Source organism: Culicoides brevitarsis, chromosome 1 (genome assembly GCF_036172545.1).
Source record: "Culicoides brevitarsis isolate CSIRO-B50_1 chromosome 1, AGI_CSIRO_Cbre_v1, whole genome shotgun sequence".
NCBI classification, from domain to species: domain Eukaryota; kingdom Metazoa; phylum Arthropoda; class Insecta; order Diptera; family Ceratopogonidae; genus Culicoides; species Culicoides brevitarsis.
In genome coordinates this window covers 30,739,735-30,758,118 of record NC_087085.1, presented here as the reverse complement: position 1 = coordinate 30,758,118, position 18,384 = coordinate 30,739,735, and the positions used below count along the sequence as shown (strand labels likewise).

General features: G+C 22.8%; 2 protein-coding genes across 3 annotated transcripts; both read left to right on the top strand.

Annotated features, from left to right (window-relative positions):
• The first annotated feature begins 106 nt into the window (after positions 1–106).
• On the top strand, positions 107–7,679 carry LOC134827285 (phosphatidylinositol transfer protein alpha isoform). Of its 2 annotated transcripts, none has more exons than XM_063839868.1 (8): positions 107–239; positions 878–908; positions 1,247–1,358; positions 2,382–2,533; positions 4,320–4,397; positions 5,093–5,202; positions 5,264–5,443; positions 6,389–7,679. In XM_063839868.1, the coding sequence occupies exons 1-8, from the start codon at positions 223–225 to the stop codon at positions 6,525–6,527; spliced, it is 819 nt and encodes a 272-aa protein (XP_063695938.1). In that variant the 5' UTR covers positions 107–222; the 3' UTR covers positions 6,528–7,679. The 2 variants fall into 2 exon arrangements, with proteins under 2 accessions (XP_063695938.1, XP_063695937.1); XM_063839867.1 differs by lacking the exon at positions 4,320–4,397 and adding an exon at positions 4,738–4,815 and having other exon boundaries at positions 6,389–7,677.
• Positions 7,680–10,686: 3,007 nt separating this feature from the next.
• LOC134838088 (cryptochrome-1) lies at positions 10,687–17,832 on the top strand. The gene is made up of 6 exons (XM_063853548.1): positions 10,687–11,017; positions 11,079–11,183; positions 15,125–15,456; positions 16,367–17,028; positions 17,089–17,337; positions 17,396–17,832. The coding sequence occupies exons 1-6, from the start codon at positions 10,984–10,986 to the stop codon at positions 17,646–17,648; spliced, it is 1,635 nt and encodes a 544-aa protein (XP_063709618.1). The 5' UTR covers positions 10,687–10,983; the 3' UTR covers positions 17,649–17,832.
• Positions 17,833–18,384: the final 552 nt, after the last annotated feature.

The window sequence follows — 18,384 nt, the reverse complement described above, 5'->3', positions numbered from 1 at the left end:
AAGCAAAAAAATTTTTTTTCAGTAAAAAAAATCATCAAAAGGCCCGCACAAGTGTTGCCCATGCATGTGGATCCCCCGCCAGTCACATCCCTGACCTTGCGTATTGTCATAAGTCAGTCAGTGAAGAAACAACACGGAACGCAAAGCTCCTGAATCCTCTTTCGCCCTTTGCATTTAATAATTTCCTAATCAAATAACGCTGTAAATAGTGCGCTGACCAGGATGCTGATCAAGGAATTGTAAGTGGCAGCGATGACACACTTTTCTCCATGGAATTCGCACGGGAATTGGCCATGATAAAAATTTACGAGGCCTCATTGATTTTTCACTCGTAGCTCCGTACCGTACAAAAAATGACGTGTACCCGTGTACGTAACGTGTGTGTGCGTTGCGTTTACAACAAGATTATTAAACAAATTCTAAATTATAATTATCGTGATTACAGCAACAAACAACGACCAAAGATCAATCTCTCGATTATTGACATGAGAAAAGTGCTTTCGTCTAAAAATAAATAATGACCAGAAATGATTTAAAAAGTTGTAATTTTCTGCGGAATCTGTTTTGCTGCCCCTTCCTCACTCAATCGCACGCAAATAAGGTCAAGGATTTTACATTGATATCCATGATCGTCAACTTTTGTTGAATTTCCGACGTGTTTCGGTGTGACAAAAATACAAAAAAAAGTGAAACTTTGTTGCAAAATCGACCACAAATAGGCTTCACGTCTCTTAGTGACGTGGATACAAAAAAAAAATTATTCGAGAAATGAGTGATGATCAAACGACAAGTGACTCATATTCAGAAATGGCCAATTCCACGAATTCACGTTCGCAGGATAAAATCTAAAATTATCTCTTTTTTTCTATTTTTGCAGTCGTGTAACATTGCCACTTACTGTGGAAGAGGTAAATTGTTGCTTGCATGTCTCGCCACAAAAGTAGTAAATAAATAGAAAGATGAGGGTGACTCAGTCCCGCATTTCAACATCAAACGAAATAAATTGAAAAAAATTGTTTGGAGGCACCCTCATGCGATATTGATGATAATAATCGTTTCTTTGCATTGAGAATCAAAAAAAGTTTTTATTATCTTATCATCAATTCAATTAATTCTGTCTTGAATTAATAATAATTTTTATAAATATTCAAGTGAAATATTTTACTTACATTCTATTAATGACTTCCCCTCGATTTATTTTTTATGTTCCTGTTCGTGCAAAATGTAATTAATTGCGGTGAAATAGTATCAAGTTGCACAATTATATTCGGTTGCTGAAGTCTCAAAAAATGAAACTGGCGGCGGAGAAGGCATAGAAGTGCTCAAGAATGAACCCTTTGATAATTTTCCGTTATTAGGTGAGTTCAGATTTTTTTTAAATTTTTTTTAATCATTTAAAAATCGAGAAAATAAATTATTTTTAATTATATTTTATTTATTTTTTTTAGAAAAGGAGTTACAAAGTATTTAATTTTATTAAAAATATTTCAATTTTTATTATTTAGTTTTTTAAATTTATTTTTAAAATAATTTTAATTTTTTTGACAAAAAATGAAAATATTAAATTTAGTCGCTTAAATAATTTTTTTTAGAAAATAATAAAAATTTAGTCAGAAAATTAAAAAAAAGTTCAACTAAAAATAAATTAAATTTCATTAAAAATTAATAATTCTAAAAAAATAATTAAAAATTATAAATACTTGAAAATAAAATATTTGTATGAAATGAAAATTTTTTATTTAAATAATTTAATGAATAATTTATTATCAATTTTAAATTTAATTAATTTTTTTTTCAATAATATTAAACTTAAAATTATTTTAATAAAAATAAATTTAAAAAAATTAATAATAAAAATTTAAATATTTTTAATAAAATTAAATACTTTGTAGCTCCTCTTCTGAAAAAAAATAATAAATAAAACAAAAATTAAAAATAAAATATTGCTAAAAATTTATTTTTTTATTTGAATTATTTAATAAATAATTTATTATCAATTTTAAATTTAATTAATTTTTTTATAAAATTAAACTTAAAATTATTTTAAAAATAAATTTAAAAAAAATAATTTTTATTAAAATTAAATATTTGGTAACTGGTCTTCTAAAAAAAAAATGCATAAATTCAAGAATTAAAAATAAAATAATTAATAAAAAGAAATAAACAAATTACTGTTTTCAATAAAAAAAATTTTAATTAATTAATTTTATTTTATTTAATATAATTAAATTTTTATTCTATTTATAAATATTCCACAAGTAGAAAAAATAATTTATTTTTTTTAGCACAAAAAATTTTAAAATCGATAAAATACACAGAGATAATTTTTGAAAAAAAAAAATTAACTAACGCAAAAATTTCATAAATTTAAAATTTTTCAGGCGGCAAATACTCATCCGGGCAATACACTTACAAGATATACCATTTGGCATCTAAGGTTCCCGCATTTATTCGGTTGCTAGCACCAAAAGGCTCACTGGAGATTCACGAGGAAGCATGGAATGCCTATCCTTACTGTCGTACAGTAATCACGGTAAGTCCTCTTTTTCCCCGTAATTTCGTATTGATCCACTTCGACGTATTAATAAAGTATGTCAGTCACAATTAGATTTGAAAAAAGAGGGATTTTTTAGTTAAAACGACGTGGCGGTTACGTCCCCTGATTAATTATTAAAAAAGTCGAAACAACCACTACTTGCTTCATTAAAATTTTATCGGTCAATCATAAAGTTTTCGTTAGACACTTGAAATAGTCTGTATTTTGAGCAATCATTCGTGCAATGTTAAATTTGTTGATTTTGTGAAATAGCAACAGTGCAATCAAAACAATGACTTGCTGCTCAAGGTTGCATGAAAAGTTTTGCGGAAAATTGTGTACATTACATGTATACGGACTTTATTGTTATTAGGAAGTAGGCATTATAATGTTAATTAAATAAAGTTAGACACCGGTAAATTGTCTTTTAAAGTTAAATGAGCGGATGGAAAGCGTTTAAAATGAGAAAAGTTACGTCAATGGACTCGAGGGAGTAAATTTCATTTCGGAAGTAGTGAAAATTTTCAAAATTAATTTCGAGAAAAGCACTATTTTAGGAAAATGAGCAGAAAATTTATAGGACGACACATGAAAGTTTTTCAGATGGTGACAATTGTTATTCAAATTTTGACTCATGTTATAATGTGAAATTATGTCACAAAGTTGTCGTGATGCGAATAATGAAATATATTTTCATTGTGTTATTGTATTTAAAAGAAAATTTGATTATTTTCATTTTTAATGAAGAAAAAAACAGAATTTACTATTTTGGTAATTTTTTTAATTTAAAAAAAAATTAATTAATTAATTTAAATTAAATAAATAAATTAAATAAATTAAAAAAATAAATAAAAATAAATTAAAATTAATTTTAAATTTTAATTTAATTTAAAAAAAATAAATTTTATAAAAAATGAATATATTTTATTTAATTTTTTTTTTTTCTAATTTGGCTTCCAAAGTCAACTTTTATTAATTTTTATATACATTTTTTAGTTCTTAGAAAAATTAAAAAAAAAATTAAAATTTAATTTAATTAATTATGAAAATACTTATGATTAATACTGAAAAAAATAATTAAAAGTCAATTTGTTTAGGCGAAAACTTTAAGTTAAAATTAAATATTTAAATTTAATTAAATTTTTAAATTTAATTTTTTTTTGTTTGAAATTAATAATTTTTTTATGAATTTATTTAAATTTTTCTAGTTAATTTTTTTTATAAAAAAATAAAAAAATTAAATAAATAAATTTAATAAAATTTATATTTCATAATTAATAAAAAAATTTAAAATATTTAATTTTTTTAAAAATTAATTTAATTCAATTTTAATATTAATTTTAATATTTTTTAAATTTTTTTCATAAAAATCTTAAAACAGAAAGACATCAACTATCTTTCAAAAACCCCTCAACGTCACTTTAAAAATCTTCAAATAAAAAAAATCATAGAGAAACGAAGAATATAAAGCACAAAAACAAAAATTACGAATATGAGACAAACATAAAGGACACTCATTTGAATACCAAATATGCTTCTGCTCCTTCTGTTTTTCCATGTCAACATTCCTTCCGGCGAAAAAAGTTGTCTCTCTTGCTTGTCACATATAATTATATTTTTTCTTTCTCTATGAGCGAATGAGTATAATAAATATGCAGCGACACATGAACTGAATTTTTTTTATTGATTCCATTTATAACTTTTCATACCTTTTATTTCTATCTCTCTACTGCTCCGGTGTACGACAACAAAAAAAAAATCATAAAAAATTTATAAAAAAAAGAATCCTAAATGGATGGAAGATAAATTCTTCATCAATATCGAAACCTTGCACGTGGATGATATTGGTGAAGGTGAAAATGTAAGTGAAAAATGTAAAAATTTTACTAATAATTTTTTTCTTTTTTTTTATTTTTCGATGTTCACACAAAAATATATAAAAATATACGCAATTGTTGTTGTTTGATATGAAAAAATGCTGCCTGCTTGCTTCAACAAACAAAAAAAAAACCGATTAACATCCAAATTCATACAAAAAAATCATTATCAATCATGCAAAAATACCTCATTAATTCCTGACCCGACACAAAATTTTTGGTTTTTTTGCGCAACGTGTTATTTTTTGGTTTATGCACTGAAAATTACCTGAAAATATTTGGGATTTCGCGATAATGATGAAATGTATTGACGGTCGGAAACAGAATCCCAAGTATATGAAGGAAAACTTTATGATCTCTATTGAGTCTCTGCACGTTCCGGACACTGGCGACCAAAATAACGTAAGTATTGTAGTGATTTTTAATTATTTTAAGCTAATTTTAACTAAAAAATAGTTAGTTAGGATCACATTTCACAATTTTTCAAAGGAAGCAGGCAAGGTTTCTATTAGAAAAAATTTAAATGTTAGCACATTTTTTATTAATTGCATAAATAGAGACTAAAAATTTAGATTAGAAGAGCTATTTTTAAAAAATAATAAAAAAATATTTTTTTTCATTCAAAAATAATTAAAATAAATAAAAAATTAATTAAAAATAATTTTTTCATTAAATTCAGGTACACGAACTGCCACCAGAGAAACTGAAAAATCGTGAAGTAGTCCACATTGACATCGCTAACGATCCAGTTTCATCCTCGGATTACAAGCCAACGGAAGATCCAACAAAGTAAGACTCGCAAATGGAGGCGCCTTGTTAATTTTTTTGCTAATGGAATTTTTTTTTGCAGATTCAAATCAGAAAAGACAGGTCGAGGGCCTCTCGTTGGTCCCGATTGGAAGAAAAATGTTACCCCGGTAATGACATGCTACAAGTTAGTCACGTGCGAGTTCAAGTGGTTCGGTCTTCAAACCAGAATAGAAAATTTCATTCAAAAATCGGAACGAAGACTGTTTACCGTATTTCATCGGTGAGTTGAAAAAATATTTATTTTTAATAAAAAAATATTTAAATTTAGAAAAAAAAATTAAAAATTAGTTTGTATAATTTTTTTTAATTTGAAATTTTTATTTTAAAGAGCTAAATTAATTTTTTTAAACTTTAAATTTAATTTTTTTAAAAATTAATTAAATTACATTAATTTAAATAATTAAATAATAAATTTATTAAATTAATTTAATAAATAATTTAAAAAAAATATAATTAAAAAAATTATTAAACTTTCAAAAATATTTAATTAATTTTTTTTTTGTTTTTTATTTCAAATTCAATTTTTTTATTTAAATATTTTTTAAAATTATAGGAATAATTTTGATTCAAAAATTAATATTTAATTTAATCAAAAATTAATTTAAAAAATTAAAAAAATATTTCTTTATTGAAAAAAGTATGAAATAAAATATATTAATTAGGAAAATCAAATTAAATAATTTAAAATTAAAAAAAAATATTAAAATAAAAAAAATTAAAACATACTGTTAAAAATAATTTTATTAAAATATTTTTAAAATTTAATTTTTTTGAAAATAATTTTTTTTCTTTAATTTTTTAAAATTTAATTTCAAAAAAAAATATTTAATAATTAAAAAAATATTTAACTTTAAAATTAATTTTTAAATAATTTAAATTTAAAAAATAAAATAAAATCTAATTTAGATAATTTTATAACTTTTGAATTTTTTTACTATTTTTAATTTTTAATTAATTTTAATTTATTTATTTTATATTTATTTAAAAAAATTAAATATAAAAATTAAATTTAAAAAAAAAATAATTATTATAATTATTAAAATAAACAATAATATTAAAAATAATTTTATTAAAATATTCACAAAAACTTCGTTTGAAAATAATTTTAAAATTATTATTTTATAAATTTAATAACTTTATTTCATGAAAAAAATTATTTTTACAGTCAAGTATTCTGTTGGATGGACAAATGGCACGGTATGACAATGGATGACATCAGAGCACTCGAGGATAAGACCAAAGAAGAATTGGATAAACAACGTCAAACGGGCGAAGTGAAAGGAATGCGTGCAGATTCGGATTAATAAGGTTAAAAAAAAACAACCAACCGCAACATCAAATCCGAAACACATTCGTGTAGAAATATTATAAATATATAAAAACAAGAGTAAAATCTATAAAAAAAATTGTAGAAGAAATTTTAATTAGGAGAAACAAATGATAAGAACATCAAACTAACACACACTTGCACACATGCAGTATATAAAAAAAAACAAGATAGATACAATGTTAAATAATATTTAAAATTAATAATTGAATAATTAATAATTAAATTACAACAACAACAAAGTGAGATGCTATTAAATTAATTATTATATAAAAAAATCGGATTCGGCTGAAAATGGTTTCTGTTTTATTATTAATAATTTTTTAACTGAAAAATCCTTTTATTTTATTGAAACAATTAACTTTCCCAGTCTCATTATGCGCCATTACGCCACAAAGCGGCTTAGTTAAATAATGATAGGTGATTGTGATTTTTTTTTTCTGTTCATATAATAATTAAATTTTCTGTCCCCATTTTTAACAAACAAAAAAGTTTTGAGACCATAATTACATAAAAAAAAATTTTTTTCGTCTTTTCATGAAAAATTAAGGAAAAAAAATAATTTCTTATATTTTTAATATATTGACACGGGTTTTGTTTTGTTCCGCAAATAATTATTTAATTTAATTTTTGTAAATGGCTTAGTTAGCTTTAAAAAAAATAGTTAAATTGGTTCAAATTATTTATTTTTTAAAAATAAAAAAAAAATATTTCTCAATATTAATAATTATAAAAAAAAAATAATAATGATGACGATCATTTGGACAACTCTTAATTCATGGAATTCTTTTAAGCTTGTCTATCTAATAATATGTAATGCGTAAAAATAATGTTTAAATTAATAGGTCGAGGACGTCGTCTGTTATTAGGTATATAGGATGAAAAAAAATATAAAATTTAATTTTTAAGAACAGTCCAAAGACAAAAAGGACTCAAATTCCTATTTTTCGTCTTTTTTCAAATTTAATTTTTTTTTTCGCTAAAAAAAAAGAAAAATTACGTACTATTTTTATTATAAAAAAAAAAATATTGAAAAGCTATTTTATTATCTTTTATTATTATTATTATTATATTATGTTGTATATGCTCTATGTATGATTTTGTATGCCTAAATAAAATATAAATTTGAAGGAAAATTGAAATATAAATACTATTGAAATGAAAATTTTTTGTTGTTTTATTTATTATTTTTATTACTTGAGGGCGCAATTAATTCTACATTTTTAATTTTTTTTTTCTTATTCTCTCCGTTGTAAACATTTCAAAAATAATTGACTATTAATGTAAGAAAATAAAAAAAAAACAAACAAAAAAATCCGTCAAACTCTTTTTATGATTAAATTAAAGCTATAATATTATATACTTGCCATGATGATATATATATAAAGAAAACAATATATATATATATATTTACAAAATATAGTTTGCAGACCAAAAAATTGTACAATAATAAAAAAAAGAGACGCGAAAAAAAAATTTAGTCCTGTCGGATTATTAAAAAATTGCAAATTTGATGTTTGTTACTCGTTTTAACTTGTTCCCAATTAAAAAAATAATTTTTAATTAAAAAAATGAAGACTTCTCAAAAAGTATCCTAAACCAATAAAAAAAGAGATTCTGATACAAAAATATATATATTTGTGAAATAAATCTGAATGTAAAAATTTATAATCGAATTGTGCATTCATGTGTTTTTGATCTATATATTATTATATTATCAGTGTCTTAAACCAGAAAAGAACGATGAAACATCGACTATAAAGTAATATTTATTCCTTTTATCATTAAAAAAAATAATAATCGAAATGACAATTAATTATTAATAAATTAATAAAAATACTCAACATATATATTTAATAAAAATATCGAATAAATATGTTTATTTTGCATTCAATTAATTATGATTTTTTTATATTAAAATTTTAATCTTTTTAATTATTGGATAAAAAATGCGATAAAAATAAGCAAAAAATGTTACTTGTTACTTGGGTGTAAAAATAATATTAAAATAAAAAATAAAAATATATATTAAAAAAAAGTTTAAAAAAATGTAATTCGGAAAATTGGAAATTTATTAAATTAATTGTTAATAAAAAAAAATTAAATTGGTAATAAAAAAAACTGAGATAATAATAAATTTAAATTTAACTCAAAAAATACACACAAAATTCTATCACTCGGAACATACAATTTTTAATATTTTTTTTTTATTTTCTTTTATTTTAATACACTATGAAAAAAAAATTTTTTTTATTTCGCAAAAAATTAACAATATATATAAAGAAAAATCAATTAAATAAAAATAAATTTGCAATAAGCTCGGTCGTATATAACAAACATATAGTCACACAAAAAACAACAAACATACACAAAAAAAAATCAAATAAGATATTTAATTAATTAAAAAAAAAGATTGTATTATATTAAATTAATAAAAAAAAAATAATAAGAAAGAAATAAAAAATGCTGAGACAAACAAAAACGAGACAATATTATCATTCACCCCCATTTTCCGGCCTTGTGTACTGAAAATTTCGTCTTTGGCATCATTTTTGTCTCATTTGTACGAAAAACGTGTGCCAAATGACGTCAGTCATGCGTTCGATTTGTATGTTTTTGATAGATATCGAGTGGGATGAAAATCGAGTGAAAAAGGACTTATGAAGGCAATAAATGTCGAAATATCGAATCAAGTATCAAGCATAAGTGGAATTTATTTAAATTTAATAATAACATGTTTTTTCAGATTTCTCGGTAATATATATGTATTTTTTAATGTAGGAATTTTAAACAACCCTTGAAAAGAAGGAATTATGTAAGAAAAACATCAAAAGTATTTTTTCGCGTAATAATAATAATGAATAAGAATTAAAACCGTATACACGTGCCTTTAAACTTTTTTTTCTTTTTTGGTTGTTGTTTTTTAAAAAGAAAATCTTTGTTAGGTGATAGAAAATAAGATTTTTTTTAATAAATTATTTTATTCAAGTTTCATATTTTTAACGAAAATGAGTTAAAAATTAATAAAAAAATTAATAAAATTAATTTTATTGCGTGAAAATTTTAAAAGAATTTAACGGAAATTAATTAATAATTAAAATAAAAAAAAAATAAAATTAAAGAAATAATTTTCAAAAATAATTTTAAAAAATGAGTTTTACTTAAATTTATTTGAAAAAAAATCAATATAAATTTTATAAAAAATTAATTTGCGTATTTAAATTTTATTATTATTTTAAATTAATTAATTTTTTTCGGGATTCATTATTATTATATTTTTTTTATTATTTTTGCATCTCCAAAAATAAAAAAAAAATATGGAAAATATATTTTTATTAAGAAATTACAAAATATTAAAGATAGAACTCAAAATATTAATTCAAAATATTTTTTATATTTTTTTTATATTTTTTAATAATTTAGGAAATTTACAAATTCAAGTAAAAATAAATATATTTTTTTTGAATTTTATTTATTAAGCATTTATTCATTAATTATTAATTTATTCATTAAATTTTTAATTAAAAAAAAATAAAAATTAATTTATTTAAAATAATTAATTTTAAATTTAAATACGCAAATTAATTTTCTATAAAAATCATATTGATTTTTTTTCAAATAAATTTAAGTAAAACTCATTTTTTAAAATTATTTTTGAAAATTATTTCTTTAATTTTATTTTTTTTTTTAAATATTAATTAATTAAATAATAATTAATTATATATATTTTTTTAAATTTTTTAATTTCTTTTTTCTATTTTTTTTCAAAAAATTCCTTTTTAGGGTGACAAAAAAATAATTAAATTTATTCACTTTATAAATCCACTGGTTGCCAAGATGATAATTTTTTTTTTTTGACAATTATTTAAGAGGTAGGTATACATTTCCAGGCAATTCATTCCCGTTATGATTATTAGGTATATTAAATACAGACGCCCGCAACAAGTTGTTGATACAGATCTATCATATATTGCATAACAGATGATTCACAGTATAGGGCTTCTATAATAATTTTTACGTAAATATTTACGACTCGGCACCGAGTGACGACATCATCCGAAGTTGCGTTGCGTACAGAATTTTCCCTACAAATAAACGATTCATTGATAAAAATTCCTCATTCGGGGTTTAGATTTTGCCGTGAACAGTCGCACGTCTTCTTTCAGCTGTTCTCGTTCCGCCGCGAATCATTTTAGCAATTAATTTGTGCTTTTTCTCTAATTGGAGTGATTAAGAACCCGTAAGAATTGAAAAAATTACCTTTTGTTAAATTGAGTTGAAATTTGTGAAAAAAAAAGAATTAAATGATGAAAGACACTCGAGTGAACAATTATTAATCAATTTGAAGCAGAAAATATTAAATAAACAAGGAAAAAGGGTTTAATCCTTTTTTTGTGTGAAAAGAGAACAAAAAAAAAATATTTAACGTAAAAATGGATATTTACAACGTTATTTGGTTCAGACACGGTAATTTTTGCGAAATAATCATAAATTAATTAAAAAAAATTTAATAAAATTTAATTAAAAGGTCTCCGAATCCACGATAATCCGGCTTTATTAGAAGCAATGAGACCCACATCGAACGGCATCGTGCATCTCCTACCTGTTTTCATTTTCGATGGGGAGAGTTCAGGTATGAATATTTATATTTTTAGCAAAAAAAAAGGGAAGTCACGTGTTTTTCCGTGCAAATAAATTTTATGACGCGTCGTTACGTAGTCATGCACATATGCAACTGACGAGAACTCTTGTATGGTTTCGATTGTAAAGTCACGTGTATGACTTACTTTTTTATGCAGATAAATAAATATTGAATAGAAATGTTTTAAAATTAAACTTTTTGAATGCATTAGACAAGCTGTCACGGGACTTTGTTCCTCTTTTTGTCCTCTTCCGTAAAATGATGTGAAATGAATTTTAAAATTTGGTCATGAAAAATAACGGAGAAATGCATAATTTACGAATAAATTACATAAAGGGAAAATTTTATGAAAATTTATGACAAGTGAAGTTGTTCATTCATTTATTTATTAAGGTCGCATGTAATACGGTGTGCATAACTGAATAGTAATTTAGCTCAATGCAATGTGTGAAACCTGAGAAACTATTTTACTATTCAGAATGTGATCTTGTAATCAAAATTATTTATAAGTTCAGGAAAATTTTCTGGATATATTAATGAGAAGTTATTTAATCAGTTTTATAATCAGTGTCACATAAGAGATTCATTTTCGGTAAATTAAATGAGGAAAAATTAAGGTTAATTTTTTAAGATGTTTAGATAAAAGTTTTAAATGTTTATGGAAAATTTTAGTAAAAAATTTAATTCTTAATAATTAATTTATAATTTTTTTTCAATAATTTTTAAATATTATATTTTGTTTTTTTTATTAATTAAAAATTATATTAAAAATATTTAATTTTAAATATTATTTAAGGCCGCTAATGAAACTCAATAGTTTTATTTTATGCCCCATTTTATTTTCGAAAATATTAAATTAAAAAAAGTTAAAAATTTTAATTATTTTTATTTATTTTTTTTCAAGAAAATTTTTATTTTAAAACTTTTGTATTAAAAGTGTATTTTGACATAAAATTTTCTTTAAAAATTAATTTTCATGAAAATTATTGATTTTTTTTTTCAAAAAAATTTTGACAGTTATTTTTATGATATTAATTTTTTTCAATTTTAATTAATTTTGTTTTAAATCAATTTTTAATACACAAATATCAATGTAAAAAACTCAAAACAATAATAATATTTATTAACGATCAAAAATTTTTGAAAAATTTCGTATTTTGTATGAAAAAGAGTATTTCAAAATTTTTTATTTTTTTTTTTGCCCCCTCCCCCCATTTTTATTTCAAAAATTTTGGACAAAACTATTGAGTTTCATTTGGAGCGGCCTAATTATAATAAATTATTTTATTCATTTTTTTATTTATTTTTAAATTATTGAAAAAAAATAATTAGTTTTAAGTATTCTATTTATTGTGATATCCTTTATTGTTAAAATCTGTGCCTTTGTAGAGTCCCTTTAAAAGTTTATAAAATTATGTATGTAACTTAAGTATAGTCAGCTCATGTAAATTAAGTCAAACGAATAAAACATTATTGTATTGTATTGAAAAAAAAAAATATTAATTTTTTTTGGTCTTTGTTAACAAAAAAATCTTCTTTGATTTTTATTTAGAAAAATAAAATATTAGCAAAATTTTATTTATTTGCATTTTAAAGTAAAATGAAACCTTAAAATTTTTAAAATGAATAAAAAAAATTCAATCAATATTAAAAAAAATATTTTTTTTAACTTTTTTATTATTTATAAGTTACTCAATACGCATTCCTTACGCATTTATGATTTTTTAACAAAATTGATGGGGGAGGAAATGCGAAACAAAAAATAAATAAATATACAGTTTCCCTTATTTTCATTAAATAAATATTTCCGGACATTTCAATCACGTTATTCTAACAAGGATAATCTTAGGTTTAATACTCTGTGGATTTCTTAAAGATATTCCATAGCAACGGATAATTCTAATGATTTTTTTTTATAAAATTGTAGTTTTTTATTTAATTTGTTAATTTGTTTTTTTTTATAAAATTACCTTTTTACTAATTTTTGATTCTTTAATTAAAAAATAAAATTCATAAAATAATTATTAATTAATTAAAGTTATGTTGTTAACATATATAATAAAATTGATAATTTAAAGAAAAATGTACTTAATATTTTCGTGTAATTTTTATTAGCTTTCATTAGATGCAAATTTAATGACACAAAAAGTCGACTAAGTAAAATGTGTCTTTAAAAGGTTTCTGTAATTACATTTAATATTACAAAAATTTACAAAAAGCAGTTTGATAAAGAAATTTATTTTTGGCATCTTATGCACTTAATTTTATACATTATGAAAAATCTTCGATATCAGTATAAATATATTTAAAAAAATAAGGAAAAATTGTCTTTTTGATGTTGTTATGGGCGAAAATACAAATTTTTATTTCTTTGTAATATTTTCAAAATCTTTCAATGAAAATGATATTTTCTTATTTTATTATAGTTAATTATAATTTTTTTATTTTAATTAATTAAAGATTTTTATTTTAATAAATTAATATTTAAAACATTTAAAAAATAAATAGTGAAATAATAAAAGTAAAATATGTAATAAAATAATAATTTTGAATAGAAATTTAGATGAATTTTCAAAAAAACATATAAAATTTAAAAAATCAACAAATTTTAAATTAATTATTATTAATAAAATAATGTAACTTTTTTTAGTATAATATTTAAAGTTATTAAATATATCAATTAATAAGAACATACATATAATATTATTATTTTTTAACACCTGAGTAAATTACTGGATGTAAACAAGTCATCTTAAGAAACTTTGAAAGTATGTCAAGAAAATAAAGAGTATTTAGAACAAGAACTTATGCAAATTAATTAATGATAATGAAAAAGAAAACACACAAAGATCCTGACCTGAATTTTAAAAAAATGCTTTTAAATTATGAAAACCACTTAGAAAATTGAAAAATCTCATAAAAAACATTTAATTAAGTCAAGTTTAATTTTTTTTGTTTTTGACTAAATTTAATACAAAAAGTTTAAAATTCTATAATTTTAAATTTGTACTAAAAATTATTTTTTAATTTTTTTTTTTTTATAAATTAATTAATTATTAATAAGTTAATAAAAAAACGTTGGTTTAAAAAATAAAATTATAAACAAAAAATATATAATTTAAAAATTTATTTAAAAAAATATTATTTAAGTTTTTGCCTAAATTTTTTACAAAAAAAATAAAAATAAATATTATATTTGAAAATTTTTATTAAAAAATTATAAATTATTAAAATTAATTATGAATTAATTAAATATTTAAAAAAATAAAAATTAATTATAAAAATTATTAAATTCTAAAAAATATTATCAATTAATTTTTAACTTATATATTTTTTTAAAATTACAAAAATTATTTTCTAACGAATTTTTCCTGAAACCTTCAAAATTTATTGAACTATTACCTAAAAAATGTAGGTTCATCATAATTTTCATGGAAATTTAATACTCTTCTTTCATAATGTCACAAATCCAATCAGTTTCCATAACGAACCAAACGATAATTAAGAGACAAAAAAAAGTTTTTTGGACTTTCCATGAATTTTTGCCATTTGTGATGAAAAACGATGCTTTTGAACTTTGAACCTGAAGTCTCCATGTCAAAGTCTAGAACAATGAACGACTTTATCCATTAATAACAATTTTCACACAAGCTCCGTGTTAGACATGCATCACAATGAAGATTAAACAATTTTCATATTTCACCCTTCCTTCATTCGTCTCGTCACATCTCGTGTGTGTGATGATGCATGCAAAATTGGAGCAGTTCTCATTAAATGGTTACTCACCGTTCTACAATTTATCGAAAAGCACTTAATTACCTCTCATTCCTCTTTTCTCGAGTTTTTCACATCAAAGCCGTCGTCAACACTTTTTTTTTCGCTGCAATGAATAATTAAACGAGTTATTGACACGTTTTTACATTGTTTTGCAGGCACAAAAGTGGTTGGATATAATCGGATGAAATTCTTAATTGAAGCCTTACAGGATTTGGATAACCAATTTCGCAAGCTTGGCGGGCAGTTGTACATTTTTCGCGGAGATCCAGTGACGATTTTTCGACGGTTGTGGGAGGAATTCGGCATTAAGAAATTGTGCTTGGAACAGGATTGCGAACCGATTTGGCAGGCAAGAGATGAAAGGGTGGCACGATTGTGTTCGGATATTGGCGTGGAATTTGTGGAAAAAGTTAGTCATACATTGTGGAATCCAAATGAAATTATTGATGCGAATGGCGGAGTGGCTCCGTTGACATATCAGATGTTTGTAAGTAATTTTTATTTTGAATTTTTAACGAATTTTGAAGGGAAAATTTTTAAAATGTGCATTGGGATGAAAAAATAAAAATGTTCATTGGGAAGAAAATTTCAAACGCACACTGGGAGGAAAATTTAAAATGTCCAATGGGGTTAAATTTTTAAAATTACTGTTTTGAACCTTGAAAATGTGCATTAGGTTAAAAACTTAAAATTTTTAATGGGATAAATTTTTAAATGTAAACTGGGATACAAGTTTAGAATGTGCACTGAGATTTTTTTTAAGTTTAGTTCACCTTTTTGATCATGTTTATTCGAGTGAATATTTAAATTGTACACTGGGATGAAAATTTTCGAATATCTACTGGGTACGAATAAATTAATTAACATTTGTTCAGGTTTTTGAATATGATAACTGGGGCAAAAAATTAACATTTTCATTAGATTAAAATTTTTATCAGGATAAAAATGTAGGATTTAGCATGAAAATCAAAAATGTGCATTGGGTCACGTGGTTGAATAATTAAATTTGCTTTAGTTCAAAAATTTAAAATGTATATTGGGGTAAAAAATTAAAAATATTTACTGGGCTAGATAATTGAATGTACATTGGGCTGAAAACTAAAAATTTGCAGTGGGTCAAAAATTTATATTTTTCAATCAGTAAAATTTTTAAAGTTTTAACTGGGATAAAATTTTAAAATATGCACTGGGCTATATTTATTTCTTAAAAATTTACGAAACGCGATTAATTTTTTTTTTAGTTTTAATTAAAAATGTGCATTAGGGTTAAAATTAAAAATGTTAACTGGGTTAAAATTTGTAAATTGTGCGAAAAAATTAAAAATTTTCAACAAAATGCGTTAAAATTATATGTGACAAATTTTTAATAATTTTTTAACATTTTTTCCTATTTTTAGCTCCACACAGTACAAACCCTTGGTCATCCCCCGCGACCAATTCCCGATGTCGACTGGACCAACGTTCGCATCGGAAAGCTCTCCGCCTTGCTACCTGACCTTGACTTGTTCCATCAAATGCCGACGCCGGAAGATTTCAACATTTACATGGACTCCAACTACTATTTGAAGTACCAAGAATGGGTTGGCGGCGAAACCGAAGCCCTGAAATTACTGAGCCAAAGACTGAAAGTAGAGGAAAATGCGTTCAAAAACAATTTTTACTTGCCGAATCAAGGATTTCCCGATATTATCAATTGTTCGACGTCAATGAGCCCGGCATTGCGGTTCGGATGTCTCTCGGTGCGGAAGTTTTATTGGGAGATTCACGATTTGTTTGAACGGGCACAGCAAAAATTTCAAGTTAAATGCCCCGGGGGACCACATATCACGGGACAACTCATTTGGCGGGAGTATTTTTACACAATGTCAGTGAGAAATTTGAATTATGCGCAAATTGAGGGGAATCCAATTTGTTTGAACGTTCCGTGGTACGATCCCAAAGACGGAAGTTTTGAACGATGGAAGGCAGGAAAGACGGGATTTCCGTTAATTGATGCTGCGATGCGTCAATTGCTGGCCGAGGGATGGATTCATCACACTTTACGGAATATTACAGCCACGTAAGAAAATTTTTTTCATGAAATTTTTAAATTTTTTTTAATTAAAAAAAATATTTTTAGCTTTTTGACACGTGGCGCCCTCTGGATCTCTTGGGAAAAAGGCCTCCATCACTTTTTAAAGTACCAACTTGACGCTGATTGGTCCGTTTGTGCCGGAAATTGGATGTGGGTGTCATCCTCAGCATTCGAGAAGCTCTTAGACTCTTCTTTGGTGAATTGTCCCGTTAGTTTCGGAAAGCGTTTGGACCCGAATGGCGAATATATTAAACGATATGTGCCCGAATTGAGACTTTATCCCAAAGAATACATGTAAAAACCTTATTTTTTAATTTTTTTATGAATTTAATTCAATTTTTTTTACTTTTAGTCATGAACCATGGAAAGCCCCAATGAGCCTTCAACAAGAATACGAGTGCATTATTGGCATCCATTATCCCCAAACGATGTTAGATTTTAAGGAAGCAGCTAAAAGAAATCGAAATAAGATGAAATCCATTCGTGATCGCATTCTGGAAGAACGTGAGACGCAACCAGAGCATTGTAGACCCTCGAGCGAGGATGAAATTCGACAATTTTTCTGGTTGAGTAATGAAATTGAAGAGGAAAAAATGGATTTTTAAAAATTTTTCTTTTTTTTTTAAAGTCCAGTTATAAAAAATGTTTCATATTTATTTATTAATTATGACTCTAAATTTTTTGGTAAAAATAATTTTTAGTCCGAAATATGAAAAAAAAAATATTTTTTTATAAAGATCCTTCTTAAATTGATGAAAAATCGCTAATTTTTTTTTATTTAAAAAAAAAAAAAATTTTTGACCTTAAATTTTGTCGCCTGAATTTTAATTCACTAAAATAAATTAAATTAATTAAAAAAATAATTTTTAAATTAAAAAAAAATTAATTAATTAAAATTTAAAAAAAAATTAAATATAAAATTAATTAATTAAATTAAAAAAAAAAATTAATTAAAATAAAATTAAAAAAAATAAAAAAATTAATAAAAAAAAAAAAATAATAAATATTTTTTAAGGACGAAAAAACGTTAGAATGCAAAACTTATTTAAGATATTCGAAATTAAAAAAAAAAAATGGAAAAAAATAACAAAATTTTTTAAATAAAATAAATAAAAATATTTTTTTAAAGAAAATAAATTTAAAATTCTTAAAAAAAATTAATCAAGAAAATTAAATTTTTAATTTTTTTATAAATTTTTTTAATAATTTGTTCTATAAGATTTTTATTAAAAAATAAAACAATTTAATAAAAAATTAAAGCGGTCTAATTTACAAAAAAAAAAATAAAAATTTCATAATTGGTCAAAAAACGATAAAATATGACGAACATTTTTTAATTTT